The sequence below is a fragment of the Nannospalax galili genome, unplaced genomic scaffold, assembly GCF_000622305.1.
Source record: "Nannospalax galili isolate Female #2095 unplaced genomic scaffold, S.galili_v1.0 scaffold185, whole genome shotgun sequence".
NCBI classification, from domain to species: domain Eukaryota; kingdom Metazoa; phylum Chordata; class Mammalia; order Rodentia; family Spalacidae; genus Nannospalax; species Nannospalax galili.
Window position 1 is genome coordinate 1,448,132 of NW_008355474.1, and position 13,719 is coordinate 1,461,850.

At 50.7% G+C, this 13,719-nt stretch overlaps 1 protein-coding gene across 1 annotated transcript in view; it reads left to right on the forward strand.

Moving 5' to 3' along the window:
* Positions 1-4,370: 4,370 nt before the first annotated feature.
* Positions 4,371-13,719, forward strand: part of Anpep (alanyl aminopeptidase, membrane) — a 25,440-nt gene continuing 16,091 nt past the window's right edge. The window contains exons 1-4 of the mRNA XM_008852807.3: positions 4,371-4,497; positions 11,366-12,326; positions 12,750-12,892; positions 12,972-13,111. Coding sequence (XP_008851029.1) covers positions 11,713-12,326; positions 12,750-12,892; positions 12,972-13,111 — 897 coding nt within the window. The 5' untranslated portion in view covers positions 4,371-4,497; positions 11,366-11,712. The remainder of the gene's footprint in view (positions 4,498-11,365; positions 12,327-12,749; positions 12,893-12,971; positions 13,112-13,719) is intronic.

Below are 13,719 nucleotides of genomic sequence, written 5' to 3' on the forward strand. Positions count from 1 at the left end.
TCTTTGATCAGAATGAAGTGGTGGAAAGGTTAGACAATGCGAGAAATAAATAATGCCTAAGAAGTTTTTAAAAACCAGAGGGAGCCATATTAGTCCAACAACCTACTGATAAATTATACACACAACTAGATCAAGGAATATAATATGTGTCTAGGCAAGGTTTATTTGAGAACATTCGGTCTTTGCCCAAGCTTTATCTACATAGCACATGGTAATTAAAAGTAGCAGACTGGTGGAACTAACCTTCTTGGATGTTTAACAGCCATACTTTGAGGCCTATACTAATTTGGTCAGAGGGACATAACGGACAATTTTTGCTCCTTGCCCTCCTAGGTTGACTAAGTTCCAAGGGTGTCTCCCAATTGGCTGGCTCCTCAAATGGGCAGGGCCTGACACGAGTGGGAAGTAGGAAGGGAAGCTGGGAGCCATCTTGGGATGGAGGCCAGGAGCCACTGGTAGAGCGTAGTGGTGTAGGAACCTCGCAGCCAGCGCAGCAACTCAAAGACAGAATGGACTGACTCCCTGTGGACCTGGGGCGAGATCACTGGCCCCGGAGGCATGAGCAAATGCTAGTGGGGCTGTGGGTATGGCACTGTCTGATAAGGGAGGCTCTGAGTCGTGGCAGTGCAGGGCTAGGCACTGGGTACTCATTCCTTTGTAAGTTAAGAAACTCACATAAAATATATTATATGGTTTGTCTGATCACGCAGGAGACCCAGAGAGAATTTGGGCCACAGAATTGGCATAGTTGGCAGGATATGATGAAACTGAGAATGAGTTTTAGAAGAGCGCTAATGGTGACATTGATGTGGGTTTTGCAATGGGTTACTAAAAAGAGGCCAGCCATGTAGAAGCATGGGCCACAGCTATGTTGTAAATGTGGGGATATGTTGCAGGTATGTGAAGATTTGTTAAAAGTTACTCAAAGGCTAGAAGTTCTTTTATCTGCTCTGGACCCAAAGGGAGCTCCCAGAAAAACAGAGCAGCCACTTTGCATGATAAAAGATGTGCTCCAGGGGGGAAAAGCTGAAAAGGCTGACCCAGGTGCAGAGCTAGAGACAGAGGAAAGGCAGGACACTTTGACTTGTGTAAAGTTCAAGGACTCAGAGAAAAAGATACTAAAAGGAAGAAAAAGCTAACTGTACTAAATAAAGCTAGGAAATATTCCATGCTGGAAGTGTTAAAGCTAGGAAAAACTTAAAAGCAAGCAAGCAGAGAGCCCCTGGCCACGTGGCTTGTGAAAGTATGGGACATGGGAGCAAATGACGTCAGTCTACATCCTTCAGAAGTTTTACAGCTGAGTTATATAATCACCCATCTGTCCTTGTGATATAGGCTGTTCAACCTAGGCCAATGCAGGGGGGAGCAGTCCTTAATGGGGTGGCTGGTTGAAGGCATTAATGATACATGGTTGTCACCAAGGGAGACTAACATGATTAGTAGGGCCTGGAGGTCTATGAAGGAGGGGCAGGCATTACTGAACTAGGTATGAGAAAAGCAATATATGATGTCCAGTTCGCTGGGCCAGATGAGACTGTGTTCACCAGAGATATGAAAGAAAGCTTAATACAGATGTGAAACCCATTTGAAAGATACCCGAAGAAGCAAAGGTCAGCTATAGACAACTGTTAAGAAAGTCTACAGTACCAGGGGTGGGTTGCCCCACTATGAGCTCTTGGTCAGAGAGAGATGCTTGAGGTCTTCCAGTTCACCAAGGCTATGGCTATTAATGTCAGTTGTACACTAGAAAGGTCTGTAAGGCCATGTTGCTGAGGACACTGCATGTTGTGAGCATGGGGGAAGAAGACTCAACAATGGACCCCATGTGCTGCACGCTACAGACATGCCAAGCAATACCTGCAAGTGCAATAATGGCTCGACCACATATGTACAACTGATAAATTTCTAATTGGATAAGACCCGCTCCTAGGGGTGGAACACACATCTGGTGCTGAAGACCAAGCAATGCCTTTTGTTGAGAAAGGCTACAGGCCCTAGTGGAGAAGCCATCATAAGTATATTGTTTAATGAGTATAGTATACCTACTGGGATATCGTCTAAGCATTTGTATTTACATTCATGTTTGTTTAAATGTGTCTACTTCCTTCCATTTGTCTTTATAGTAGGAAAAAAAACCACTAAGATAGATCAGTGGACCTGGCCTAAAGACGACTAATGAGGAAGCCCAAGATGCCATTATCTCGCCATGATACAAGAGAGATCACCCTACATCTATCAGCCCCTCCAAGGCTCAGGGTGTTTAGCAGAAGATTGGCAGAAAGATTGTAAGAGCGAAGAAAAGGGGTTGAGTGTCTCCTGATTGGCTGGTTCCTCCAATATGTGGGACCTGACATGAGTGGGAAGTAGGAAGGGAAGCTGGGAGCCATCTTGGGATGGAAGCCAGGAGCTGCTGGTAGAGCGTGGTGGTGTAGGAAACTCACAGCCAGTACAGCAACTTAAAGACAGAATGGACTGATTCCCTATGGACCTGGGCCGAGATCGCTGGCCCTGGAGGCGTGAGTGAATGCTAGCAGGGCTATGGGCATGGCACAGTCTGATAAGGTGGGCTCTGAGTCATGGCGGCGTGGGGCTAGGCATTGGGTACTCATTCCTTTGTAAGTTAATAAGCTCACATAGAATATACTATATGGTTTGTCTGATCACGCAGGAGACCCAGAAAGAATTCAGGCCACAAGGGGACTATGAGCATCTCTCAAAATGTCCTGTAACTGTGGTGAGTCACCTGTCCTCTTGAACAGGAGGCCATGGAGAACCCATCAAATGGACTTGAACCAGTGTCCAGTCTACAAAGAGGAGAGTCAGCACAGAGGAAACATTTCCTCCATGCTTCCAAGTGAAGCCAGTCACGATCAAGCAGGACCTTTGACTTGTCTTCACATAGATTGAACTGGTAAAAGGAAGGTGCCATGGAGCTCCTTCCAAGCCCATGTGACCCCTGAGGAACAGATCCTCAGATGACCTTAAGAGTAAAAATAAACTGGTTTATCTGGGCCAAATATATGGTCTTAAACTGTATAACCAAAAATTAAAGGGGTCAATATAATTTTAAGAGTTCATGTGTATAGTTAAAGGCTACATAACAAGAAACAATGCCAGACAGGAGATGCGTTCCTTTGAATTGTTGGTCAGGGTGGCCCAAGAGACTCCCAGGCAGTAACCCAGCATAGAACTGGGAAAATGAACAGCAGACCCCATCTTATCTAAAGGAATATTGACAACTGATTGCTGCTAGATGAAGCTGATCTTCCTAAAACAAGGAACTCTAGATAGACTGACAAGACTCAGTGGATGAACAAGCACTGGGGAATGGCTGGGGGCACCAACAACACAGTGGATAGTAACAGGAATGACAGAAGTATATGGGCTCCAGTTGGGGGGCTATGGGAGGTGCCATTTGGGAAGTGGGTGTAATCAGATTGTTTGGGATGTTTTGTATGATGTACACACACAAAAAAATCAACAAACAAAAAAATGAGTTATATTTGAGGAAGAAGCATAAAAATTTACTTCATGTTAATTAGTAGAGGTGATAAACATTACCATTAATATCTACCTGATGACTTTATGTCCATACTCAGGTGCCAAGGATCTAAGTGTAACTGACTGTCACTGGTAATAATCAGATAATAGAACATATGGACATTGTCATAAGCAGAAAACTATTGAAGGCTGATAATAGGAAATGATGGCATTTAAATGGAAGTCATAACGAATTTTCTCGTGCACTTTATGATCAACAGTTTTCTGCTTTTCCTATAATTACACTTGTTAAATGATATAATTAAAAGGTATTGACTACAACTGATTGCCTTAAATCATCACATTTTCTCCAGAAGAAAACATTTTTATTTTTGCCCAACCAAAATTGAGCTCACTGAAACTAAATGCAGATACTTTAAGACAGTAATGTTTTCCACATATACACTTTTAAAAAAAAGTACTTACAGAAGTCTTTGCTAAAATATAAAACAACCCATTAGAATATAAACTCCACCTGGGCATGCTGATGCACACCTTTAATCCTGGAACTCTGGAAGCAGAGGCAGGCAGATCTCTATGAATTTAAATAGAGAGCTCCAGGCCAGCTTGGGCTATATAAGGAGACAATATCGAAAAGGAAGGAAGGAAGGAAGGAAGGAAGGAAGGAAGGAAGATAGGAAGGGAGAAAAATGAAAGAAATAGAAAGAAAAAAGTTAGCTGAGTATGATGGTCATCCCAGCACTTGGGAAGGTGAAGCAGGATTGCTGTTAAGTTTGAGATCAGACAGAGTTACAAAGTAAGTTGCTGGCCAGCCTGGGCTGTACAGTGTAAGACCCTATTGGAGGGGGAGCAGGAGGCAGAGGAAGAGGGGGAGAAGGAGGAGAGAAAAATGAAAGAAATAGAAAGAAAAAAGTTAGCTGAGTATGATGGTCATCCCAGCACTTGGGAAGGTGAAGCAGGATTGCTGTTAAGTTTGAGATCAGACAGAGTTACAAAGTAAGTTGCTGGCCAGCCTGGGCTGTACAGTGTAAGACCCTATTGGAGGGGGAGCAGGAGGCAGAGGAAGAGGGGGAGAAGGAGGAGGAGAGTTAACGGGAAAGTTCTCCAGGATTGTGCGGGTTCTCTGCAGGCTGAGGCTCAGAGCCCCTCCTCTACAGGCAGATGTCTCCCAGATGTGGCCGGCGGGGCCCTGGGGCAGCAGCGTGGGGTAGGGGTCTGAGAGGGCAGGAGGAGAGGGTCCGGAGCTCGCAGCGTTGGACCGCGCCGTCGGGGGAGCGGCTCCCTGGGGCCTGCGGGGAGGAGCGCAGGCGGAGCCCGGGGCTAATCCGGGCGGAGCGGTGGTCGTCTTGGGTTACTTCCCTTTAACCCGCCGGGCCAGGGAGCGGACCAGACGGGCGGCGGCGAGGCGGGCGCGGGCCGGGAGCTACTCGGAGCCGGCGCGTGGCGGCAGGCGAGTGCAGCGTGGTGGCTGGGGCTGCGGGACGTCTCGGGGCGCAGGGCCGGGTACCCGGCTCAGCACTTGGGGCGTGGGAGAGGTCGGCTGCTGCCCTGGCTCAGATGGGTAAACTAAGGGCCTGGAGCCGCAGAGGCTGTCCGAATGGGTCCCTACAGGGTGCCAGCTGCTTGTGGCCTCCTCTGGGCCTGGAGCCGCCGAGGCTGTCCGAATGGGTCCCTACAGGGTGCCAGCTGCTTGTGGCCTCCTCTGGGCCTGGAGCCGCCGAGGCTGTCCGAATGGGTCCCTACAGGGTGCCAGCTGCTTGTGGCCTCCTCTGGGCTTGGGGGGGGGGGCGGGGGTGGAGATCATGGAGAGATGTTCGGGTCTTGATAGATGATCCGGCCTGGAGGACAGGGGTGGCTGCAGCCCGGAAAACAGAGGGTGACTGGGGCCCAGGGGACAGAGGGTGTCCAGAATCCGGGAACGCAGGGTGGTTGAGGCTCAGTGGACAGGGTATGGTGCAAGTTGGGACAGAGATCGCCGGCTGGTCTGTGAGTGGCAGAGCAAAAGCCACAGCTCTGGGCTCTGCAGTCCCACCCAGCCTGGTTGGACGCTGTGGTCTGGGGCCGTCGGAACGCCCCTCCCCGTGTTCCCTCTTCCAGCCTCCCCACCCATCCCGCCCTCAGCCTCTGCACGGAAGAGGGAACTGGACTTTAACCCCCTCTTGCTACCCTGTCCTCCTGGCGCCCACCCGCACAGCATGGGCATCCCTCCTGGATGCAGAGGAGGTCAGGGGTCACAGATCCTGCTGCCAAGCCTTCCTGCAACCCGGGTTGCAACACGTGTTTGTTCTGGTAAGGGTCTTTCCAAGCGGCACACCTCCAATACCCCCGGCTGTGAGCTGCAGCCACGTAGGCTGTGCCCAGAGCTTTGGTGACTTGAGTCCCCGCCCTGCTCTGAGGATATCAGTGAGGTGTGGGTTGAGGGATTTAGGGCAACAAGGAAGCTCTGTGGCTGACAGACCTGATGTCTAGGGGTGGCAGTCCTGAGTCTCTAGGGGCCTGGGTTAGTTGACCGGTGAAAGGGAGCTTGGAGCAGGTGGCTTTCCACTTGCATCAGGGTGGGTGGCCAGTACAAGGGGTTTCCACTGCACAGGAGGATTGGCCACATTTCTCCAGGGGAGCTGACCCTGTTCCTACATAAATGGGACCCACATACAGAGATTGGGGCTGTGGCTCTAGTGGAAAGTGGGAGTCCTGACCAAGAAGCTATGTAGCCCAGGTTGACCTGGAGATCTTGGCAATTCTGCCCCAGCCTCTGGGTTTGATGAATTTAATTGTGGGATTTAAAAAAAATTTATTATTAATTTTGATCTTTTTGAGACAGGGTCTCCCTGTAGCCCCAGCTGGCCTGGAACTTGCTATGTAGACCAGGCTGGCCTCAAACTCACAGAGATCCTTAAGAAAGAATCTCGAGTTGCTGTTCTAATATCTGACAAAACAGACTTCAAGTTAAACAGAAGAGATAAAGAAGGTTATTTTTTTATTATTGTTATTATTATTATTTGGTCTTTTTGAGACAGGGTCTCCCTGTAGCTCCAGCTGTCCTGGAACTCACTAGGTAGACCAGGCTGGTCTCACAAAGATCGGCCTGCCTCTGCCTCCCAAGGGCTGGGATTAAAGGCGTGCTGCCGCCTCCAGCACATTATTTTTATTATTTGTGTATGAGTGTTTTGCCTGAATGTTGTGTACCCCTGCATACAACGCCTGTGGAGGCCAGAAGAGGGCATATGATCCCCTGGAACTGGAGTTACAGATGGTCGTGAGCCACCATGTGAGTGTTCAAAACTGAACCCTGGTACTCTGCAAAAGTGGTTAAGAGTGCTCATAACTACTGAGTCTTCTCTCCAGACCCAAGGATTTTAAAAAAATAATTTTTCTGCTACTGGGGTTTGAACCTAGCACTACATGCATGCTAACCCAGTAGAATCCCAGAGGAGCAGCCACTTGCCCTGAATCCTCATTTATTGGCAGCCGCCCACCCCAGCCTGGACCCAATCCTGGAGACCTGCCACCGGAGACCCTATGGTGACCTCAGTTACATCTGTGGAGGCAGGGCCTTGTAGCAACCTCTGATGGTCTCCAGCTTACAAGTATCACTTCCCAGATGCCACGCCCCCCACCCCAGCTCCTGGTCATGGTCTGACAGAATGAACCTATGTCTCTTGTGGTCTTTAGAGCCACTTCCTCCAAAAAAAAGTGTGGGACTGTATGGCTTGTGCGCTTTGCTTATCTTTCAAGGCCCCTTTGTCCCTGCTCTCCAGAGGTCCTGCTCTGGGCCACATAGGCCCACTCCCCATGGGGTCTAATACAGTTCCCACAGGATGGACAGTGTCCAGGGCTCCCAGAGGAAGCACCCTGGGGGCTGGCAGTTACTTCCAAAGCAGCTGTGACATAGGCTTCCTGGGAGTAGGCCTGCTGTCACCCTTGCCCCACTCCTACTTCAGAGCAGACAGAGGGACCCCAGGTTGTTCCCTAGCTCCCACTTTTCTGGCCCCACAGTGCCTAGGCAGAACTCTAGATGAGACCTGGGGAGAGGGGCCCATGAGTTCAGCATGTAAGATGGAGCCCAGATCACTGGCAGACAGTAGCTTACAGAACAACGGCCACCTGCTTGGATAGAAGGTGTTGGTCACCCACCTGAGCCCAAGCAGCTCTTTCCCTTGCTCTCCCGCCCATGTGGTCCTGAGTATGAATCATGTAGCATCCCTGTTGTCAGCTTTAATGGCTTTTATTTGTGTTTTGTGTTTAGAATAACTTGTCTTCTAGACTAAAACACTGGCAAGGCAGAATATGTACACCCTCACTGAGGGTGTAGCTCAGTGACAGACTGCTTGCCTTGTTGTGCAAATATCCTGGGCTAAAAAGAAAAGGTATATGGTAGCCTCACACCTTCTAGCACTCATGATGCTGAGGCAGGAGGATCACAGAGAGCTCAGGCCAGCCTGAGAGACCAAGTCTCAAAAACAAGCAACTCTCCCCAGTTTTTTTTTTTTTTTTTTTTTTTTTTTTAAATCTTTTTTGAGACAGGGTCTCCCTGTAGCCCCAGCTGGCCTGGAACTTGCTATGTAGACCAGGCTGGCCTCGAACTCACAGAGATCTGCCTGCTTTTGCCTCCTGATTGCTGGGACTAAAGGTATACATCACCACACTTGGCAACTCTCCCCAATTCACACACACACACACACACACACACACACACGCACGCACGCACAGATGTATGTGCACACACGCAGGTTGAAGCTGGCTCAGCATGGGTCAGATGAAGTCTGGATTCCTGTCCCAGCAGGGGGAAGCAGCAGAAGGATTGCAAGAGCCTTGCTCCCCGACAGGAAGGACCTGTACCTGACAGTGATACCCCAAATCAGGCAGGATGGAGAGGTGGCTCCCCGAGTGCAGCTATCTGTACGGGGTAATCTCAGGCTGCCCTGATTAACGGTTCTCACCTGAGGCATGTGGTGAATTATGTATCAGGAAAAAATATGTAACTTGACACTTCCAGTCATGACATCATGTTCCTTAGTGCTCAGGAGGCTATGTGAATTGGTTTAAAGAAAATTAAGTAAGCAACACACCAGAGGATGGCAAAGGATGGTTTATGTGCATAGTCTGAGAATCCAGGATACAGTGTGCAGTGTTGAGGGCTGGACTGTCCCCATTATTGAGGGTCTGAGTTTTGCTGAGTTCTTCCTTTAGCTGTTATCTGCCTGCTTTGTGCTGGTGCTAGCCTGGTGTGGAGGCTGATGCAATGAAGGGCTTTTTTATTTGGTCTTTTTGAGACAGGGTCTTTCTGTAGCCTCGGCTGGCCTAAAACTCACCATGTAGGCCAGGCTGGCCTTGATCTCACAGAGTTCTGCCTGCCTCTGCCTCCCAAGTGCTGGGAACAAAGGTGTGTACTACCATGCCCGGCAACGAGGGGCTTTTTATTAGTGATATGATAAGAGTTTTGAGCTGTAAGTGTTGTGGAGTGTAAGACAGTGGCATTTGTGCTGGGCTTTGAAGGGTGAGTAGGAATTTGATAGGTGGGAGAGGAAAGACATTTCTGGCTGACGGGACAGAAGGAACAAAGGCACGGGGACAGGGAGAGGCCAAGAGGACTAGGGGAAATGCTGGCCCCTGGAGCCATAGTAGGCAGTGTCCAGGAGGAGTGGCTAGAGGGTCAAGTTCATGGATGATCTTGAGGCCCAAGCCAGAGTTGCAGTCTCACCGAAAGGCAGTAAGGAGCTGGGCACTGAGTTTGAGGGGGAGAGTCTTGCCCACGTGCCCATGAAGGTCCCTCTGCTGAGCATGCTGGTGGGGCTGGGTGATGGGAGGCCCTGTGGCTACCACTGCTTGCTGGGGTATGGAGGACGCCAGGCCTGTGCAGAGGCAGGGACTATGGACAGGGATCTTTATCAGCATCCCCCCAAGTTAGGGGCTGCAGAGCCCACTCTGTGTACCCTCAGCCTGGATTAGCACCATGCCTAGCTCTGAGCCAACACCAGAGACCAGGGCCCCTTTGCAGAAGAGCCCAGATTCCAGCCAGCTGGCCCATGGTCCATGTCCAAAGCAAACAGGAAGAGACTGCAACAGGCCAGGCAGGGCCTAGCTCTTTGTTTGGAGATGGGATTAGCCAACTGAATTTATGGGTCTGCCTGATGGTTGGGTAGAAGGGGATTGCAGGCCCAGTCAGGGGTGTGATGAGGGGCTGAGGAGCACATGGCCCCCAGGATGCCAGTCTGCTGGCTCTGGTAAGGTGGCCCCTGATAGAGGAAGCCTAGGGCCTGTGCACAGCCCTTGGGGGCCCCAACCCGTCACTGTAAACTGAGGCTGGTCATCATGTATTTCCCTGACACCAGGATTCCTACTAGTGCCCCTTGGCCTCTAGCCCAGGCCTGATGGGCCCAGCTGGCCTCTATTGTCATAGTGGCTACCTTGGCTCCAGACTGAAGCCCCGGGGCTGGGCTCTAGAGGGTGGGGGACTACAAAGGACTTTTCAATCTGAAAGGCAGACAGTCCCCGGACACCCCATGTACAGATCTCGGCATGGCCAGCCAGATTAGAGGGTAGTTAGTCACACCCACATTCAGGCCTGGATGTTTAGCCTGCATCCCTCCATCACACATTCACTCAACACACCTACCTGTAGGAGGCTGGGTAACAGGTGAATAAGGTCCTGGAGGAGCAGCTGGGCTGGAAGAGGGCCCAAAGGAGGGGTGACAGTTCTTTTGAGATGCTTTTTGGAGATGGAGGTCAGAAAACTTCAGGAAGGAGTCTCTCCCTAAATGACCCATTCATTTACCCAATTGTGCATGTAGGCATCCACCCAATGAATACGTATCAAGTACCTACGAGGTGCCAGATATGGCACCTACAACTCATGCTAAAGTACAGGGTTCTGAAAAAGGGCTGCATGGTGCTAGCCCAGTTTATAGTGTCTGGGCCTGGTTAAGGAAGGCAGGCTGAATCCCCAAGAAAGACCTGAAGGATGAATTGGACTTAACTAGTGAAAGAGGGAAGAAAAGTCCTTTTGGGCAGTAGTGCAGCATGTGCAAAGGCCCTGAGGTAGAGGGGTCAGCTAAAGGTTGGAGTAATGTGACAGGGTAGTGTGCTGGGGGTGAGGGTGGAAAGTAGACAAGCTGACCACTCCTTGATATGTGGATTTCTCAGGAAGATAGGATCTGGGTTCTACAGAACAAAAGGAAGGTTTAAAACAGCAGCATGTAATGGTCCAGTGGGTGATGAATAGGTTTGAGGGGCCCTGGCAGAATCAAGGGGTCCACAAGTTTGCAGCAGTCTGCTAAAGGCTGTGGGTGGATGGGAATGAGATGGATGTTGGGGTGGGTGTCAGCCAGTGTGGAGGTCTGAGAGGACAAATGGAAGGGAATGTTTGTATGTAGCTGGTAAGCAGCGTGTTCATTTTCACCTAAGATGGAAAGGAGGGTGTGTTGCTCTCCAGGAGGGAAGAAAAGGTAAGGTTCTACTATGGGATGTTTCATATATCTTCTCCTTAACTCTGTTGGACAAACCTGGGTGGGAAATGCTGTTATTTATTCATGAAGGGAAAACTTCTGGTAGGTAGAGTCACCCGGTCTACCTCATTACAAGTTTGCAGTAAGCAAGCAAAATGATCCATTTCACTTTCCCTGGGATGTGGAGGGAAAAGCAGTTGACCAAAATGGAAAGCAGGGAAAACCTGGAGACAGCCCTGGGGGACCCCTGGGATCCTTCTGGGGACCCAGACCTAAGGTGGAACCAGCTTGCTTTTGGTGGCATCCTGGGAACCACCTCTACTCTGCTCTATGCCTCTCCCACCTCTTGCTTCTGGAGAGTCCTTTCCAGAATCTAAGCTCAAGCCTCCTGTTGCTGTTCTCACCATCTCTACTTACAGGTAGATCAGTGCCACCTGGCCTCTGCCCCTGTCCACTGGGTGCCAGACTGCAACCTGCCCTTCAGCTTTGGCTCAGCCTGGATCTCAGGTCTCCTGCAGCCTGAAACCAGACGGTGCTTGCTCCCATCAGGCACCCTGAATCAGTCCTGCACACCATTTCTGGATCTGTCCAGAATCTGGGCAGATAGCGTCCCTGCCCAGGCCAGTGACCTTCGCCTGAGCCTGGGTTAATATTTGCGCAGTCCAAAGGCAGCAGGGCTCCACCCCCTGAGAGATATAAGCTGGCCCGGGGCTGCTCTGCTTGCCACCTGGCCTGAGCCACTCCAAGCTCCCAGCCCACCAGCAACATGGCCAAGGGCTTCTACATTTCCAAGACTCTGGGCATCCTGGCCATTCTGCTGGGTGTGGCAGCTGTGAGCACCATCATTGCCCTGTCGGTGGTGTATGCCCAGGAGAAGAACAGGAATGCAGAGAACTCTGCCACAGCCCCCACGGTCCCTGGCACATCAGCCACCACTTCAACCATCGCAACTACCACTGTAGATGAAGACAAACCTTGGAACCAGTACCGTCTGCCTAGGTCCCTGATACCTGACTCCTACAAAGTGACCCTGAGACCCTTCCTCACTCCCAACGATCAGGGCCTGTACATCTTCACAGGCTCCAGCACCGTCCGTTTCACCTGTAACCAGACCACAGATGTCATCATCATCCACAGCAAAAAGCTCAACTATACTGAGAAGCAGGGCCACAGGGTGGTGTTGCGGGCCCTGGATGGCTCTCAGGCACCCAGCATCCTCAAAACCGAGCTGGTAGAGCGCACCGAGTACCTGGTAGTGCACCTGCAGAGCTTTCTGGTGGAGGGTGCGCAGTACGAAATGGACAGTGAGTTCCAGGGGGAGCTGGCTGATGACCTGGCTGGCTTTTACCGCAGCGAGTATATGGAGGGCGACGTTAAGAAGTAAGTTCCAGGAGCGTGATCACTGACTGAGGCAGGGCTGCATCTCTGGGTCATGGGAGGGGACTTTGAACCTTCAGGAAACCTCAGTTAAACCACTGCTCATCCAAGGGGTGGGGAGCAGCTGCCGGGGGGTACTGCTTGCTGCGGCCCAGGGATGTGGGAATGGACAGCAATATTAAAGCTTAGAGGAGAGAAAATTGCCTGAGGTCCCCCGGCTCAAATGGGTATGAAACCTACTGGGTCTTAGATAAGCATGGAAGCCCTTGTGTCCTGTGGCAGCTTGCTGACCAGGGTCCTGAGGCTGTGGGAAGCTGGGTGAAGGGCAGGGAGCAGGCTGAGATGACTTTCCATGTACCCTTTCCTCTGTACCCTGTGCCTAAAGCTGTGTTCCTAGCACCCTCTCTAACATACTGCTTGGTGCAGAGTGGTGGCCACAACGCAGATGCAGGCTGCAGATGCCCGGAAATCCTTCCCCTGCTTTGATGAGCCTGCTATGAAGGCCACGTTCAATATCACACTCATCCACCTTAAGGACTACGTAGCCCTGTCTAACATGCCTCCCAGTGGTAAGCAGGGCTGCCCTGGATTTGTCCTGGACTGGGGTTCAGGGCAAGAACCCCACACTCTTGTGTGCTTGCTGTCCAGATTTCAGCAGCAACTTTCCAGAAGATTCTGACTGGCGTGTCACTGAATTCCGACCCACACCCAAGATGTCCACGTACCTGCTAGCCTACATTGTGAGCGAGTTCAAGAGTCTGGAATCGATGTCACCCAATAATGTCCAGGTAGGGAACTGGCTCTGTGTACTCCAGGCTGGGACTGGCTCTGCCTTGAAGGAGCTTCCCAGATCTTGCTTTGGGTTACAAGCTTCTGAACTGTTAGGCTGCTGAGTCCCAGCTCTGAGTGACCCCAAGCTCTCTGAAGCACCCTGAACTTCCCAGTCTATGTTTGGAGCACAGAAATCATGGTTCTTCTTCATGAAGGAAGGTCCTGACCATAGGTGACAGACAGATGGCCATTGCTAATGTTCTTTTCTGCTCTACTGAGGATCAAACACAGGCCCTTGTGTGTTCTGCACAAACACCTTACTACTGAGTTATAGTCCTAATCCTTTTCTTTTTAAAACCTATTTTAAATTTTGAGACAGGATCTCACTAAGGTGTCTAAGCTTGCCTTGAACTTGTGATACCCTCCTGTCTCAGCCTTCTGAATGCTGGGTTTTTACAGTCATGTGACACCATGCCCAGTTTTCTCAGTTTAATCTAGTTGTCCCCAGCACTGGCCCATCAGGGACTCCCCCCCCCCCCCCCCCCCATTGGTACCGGGGACTTTATCCCTTCTTTTAAGCAACCCAGAGGACCCTGACTCACCCCCTTCTGTCACTAATACAATC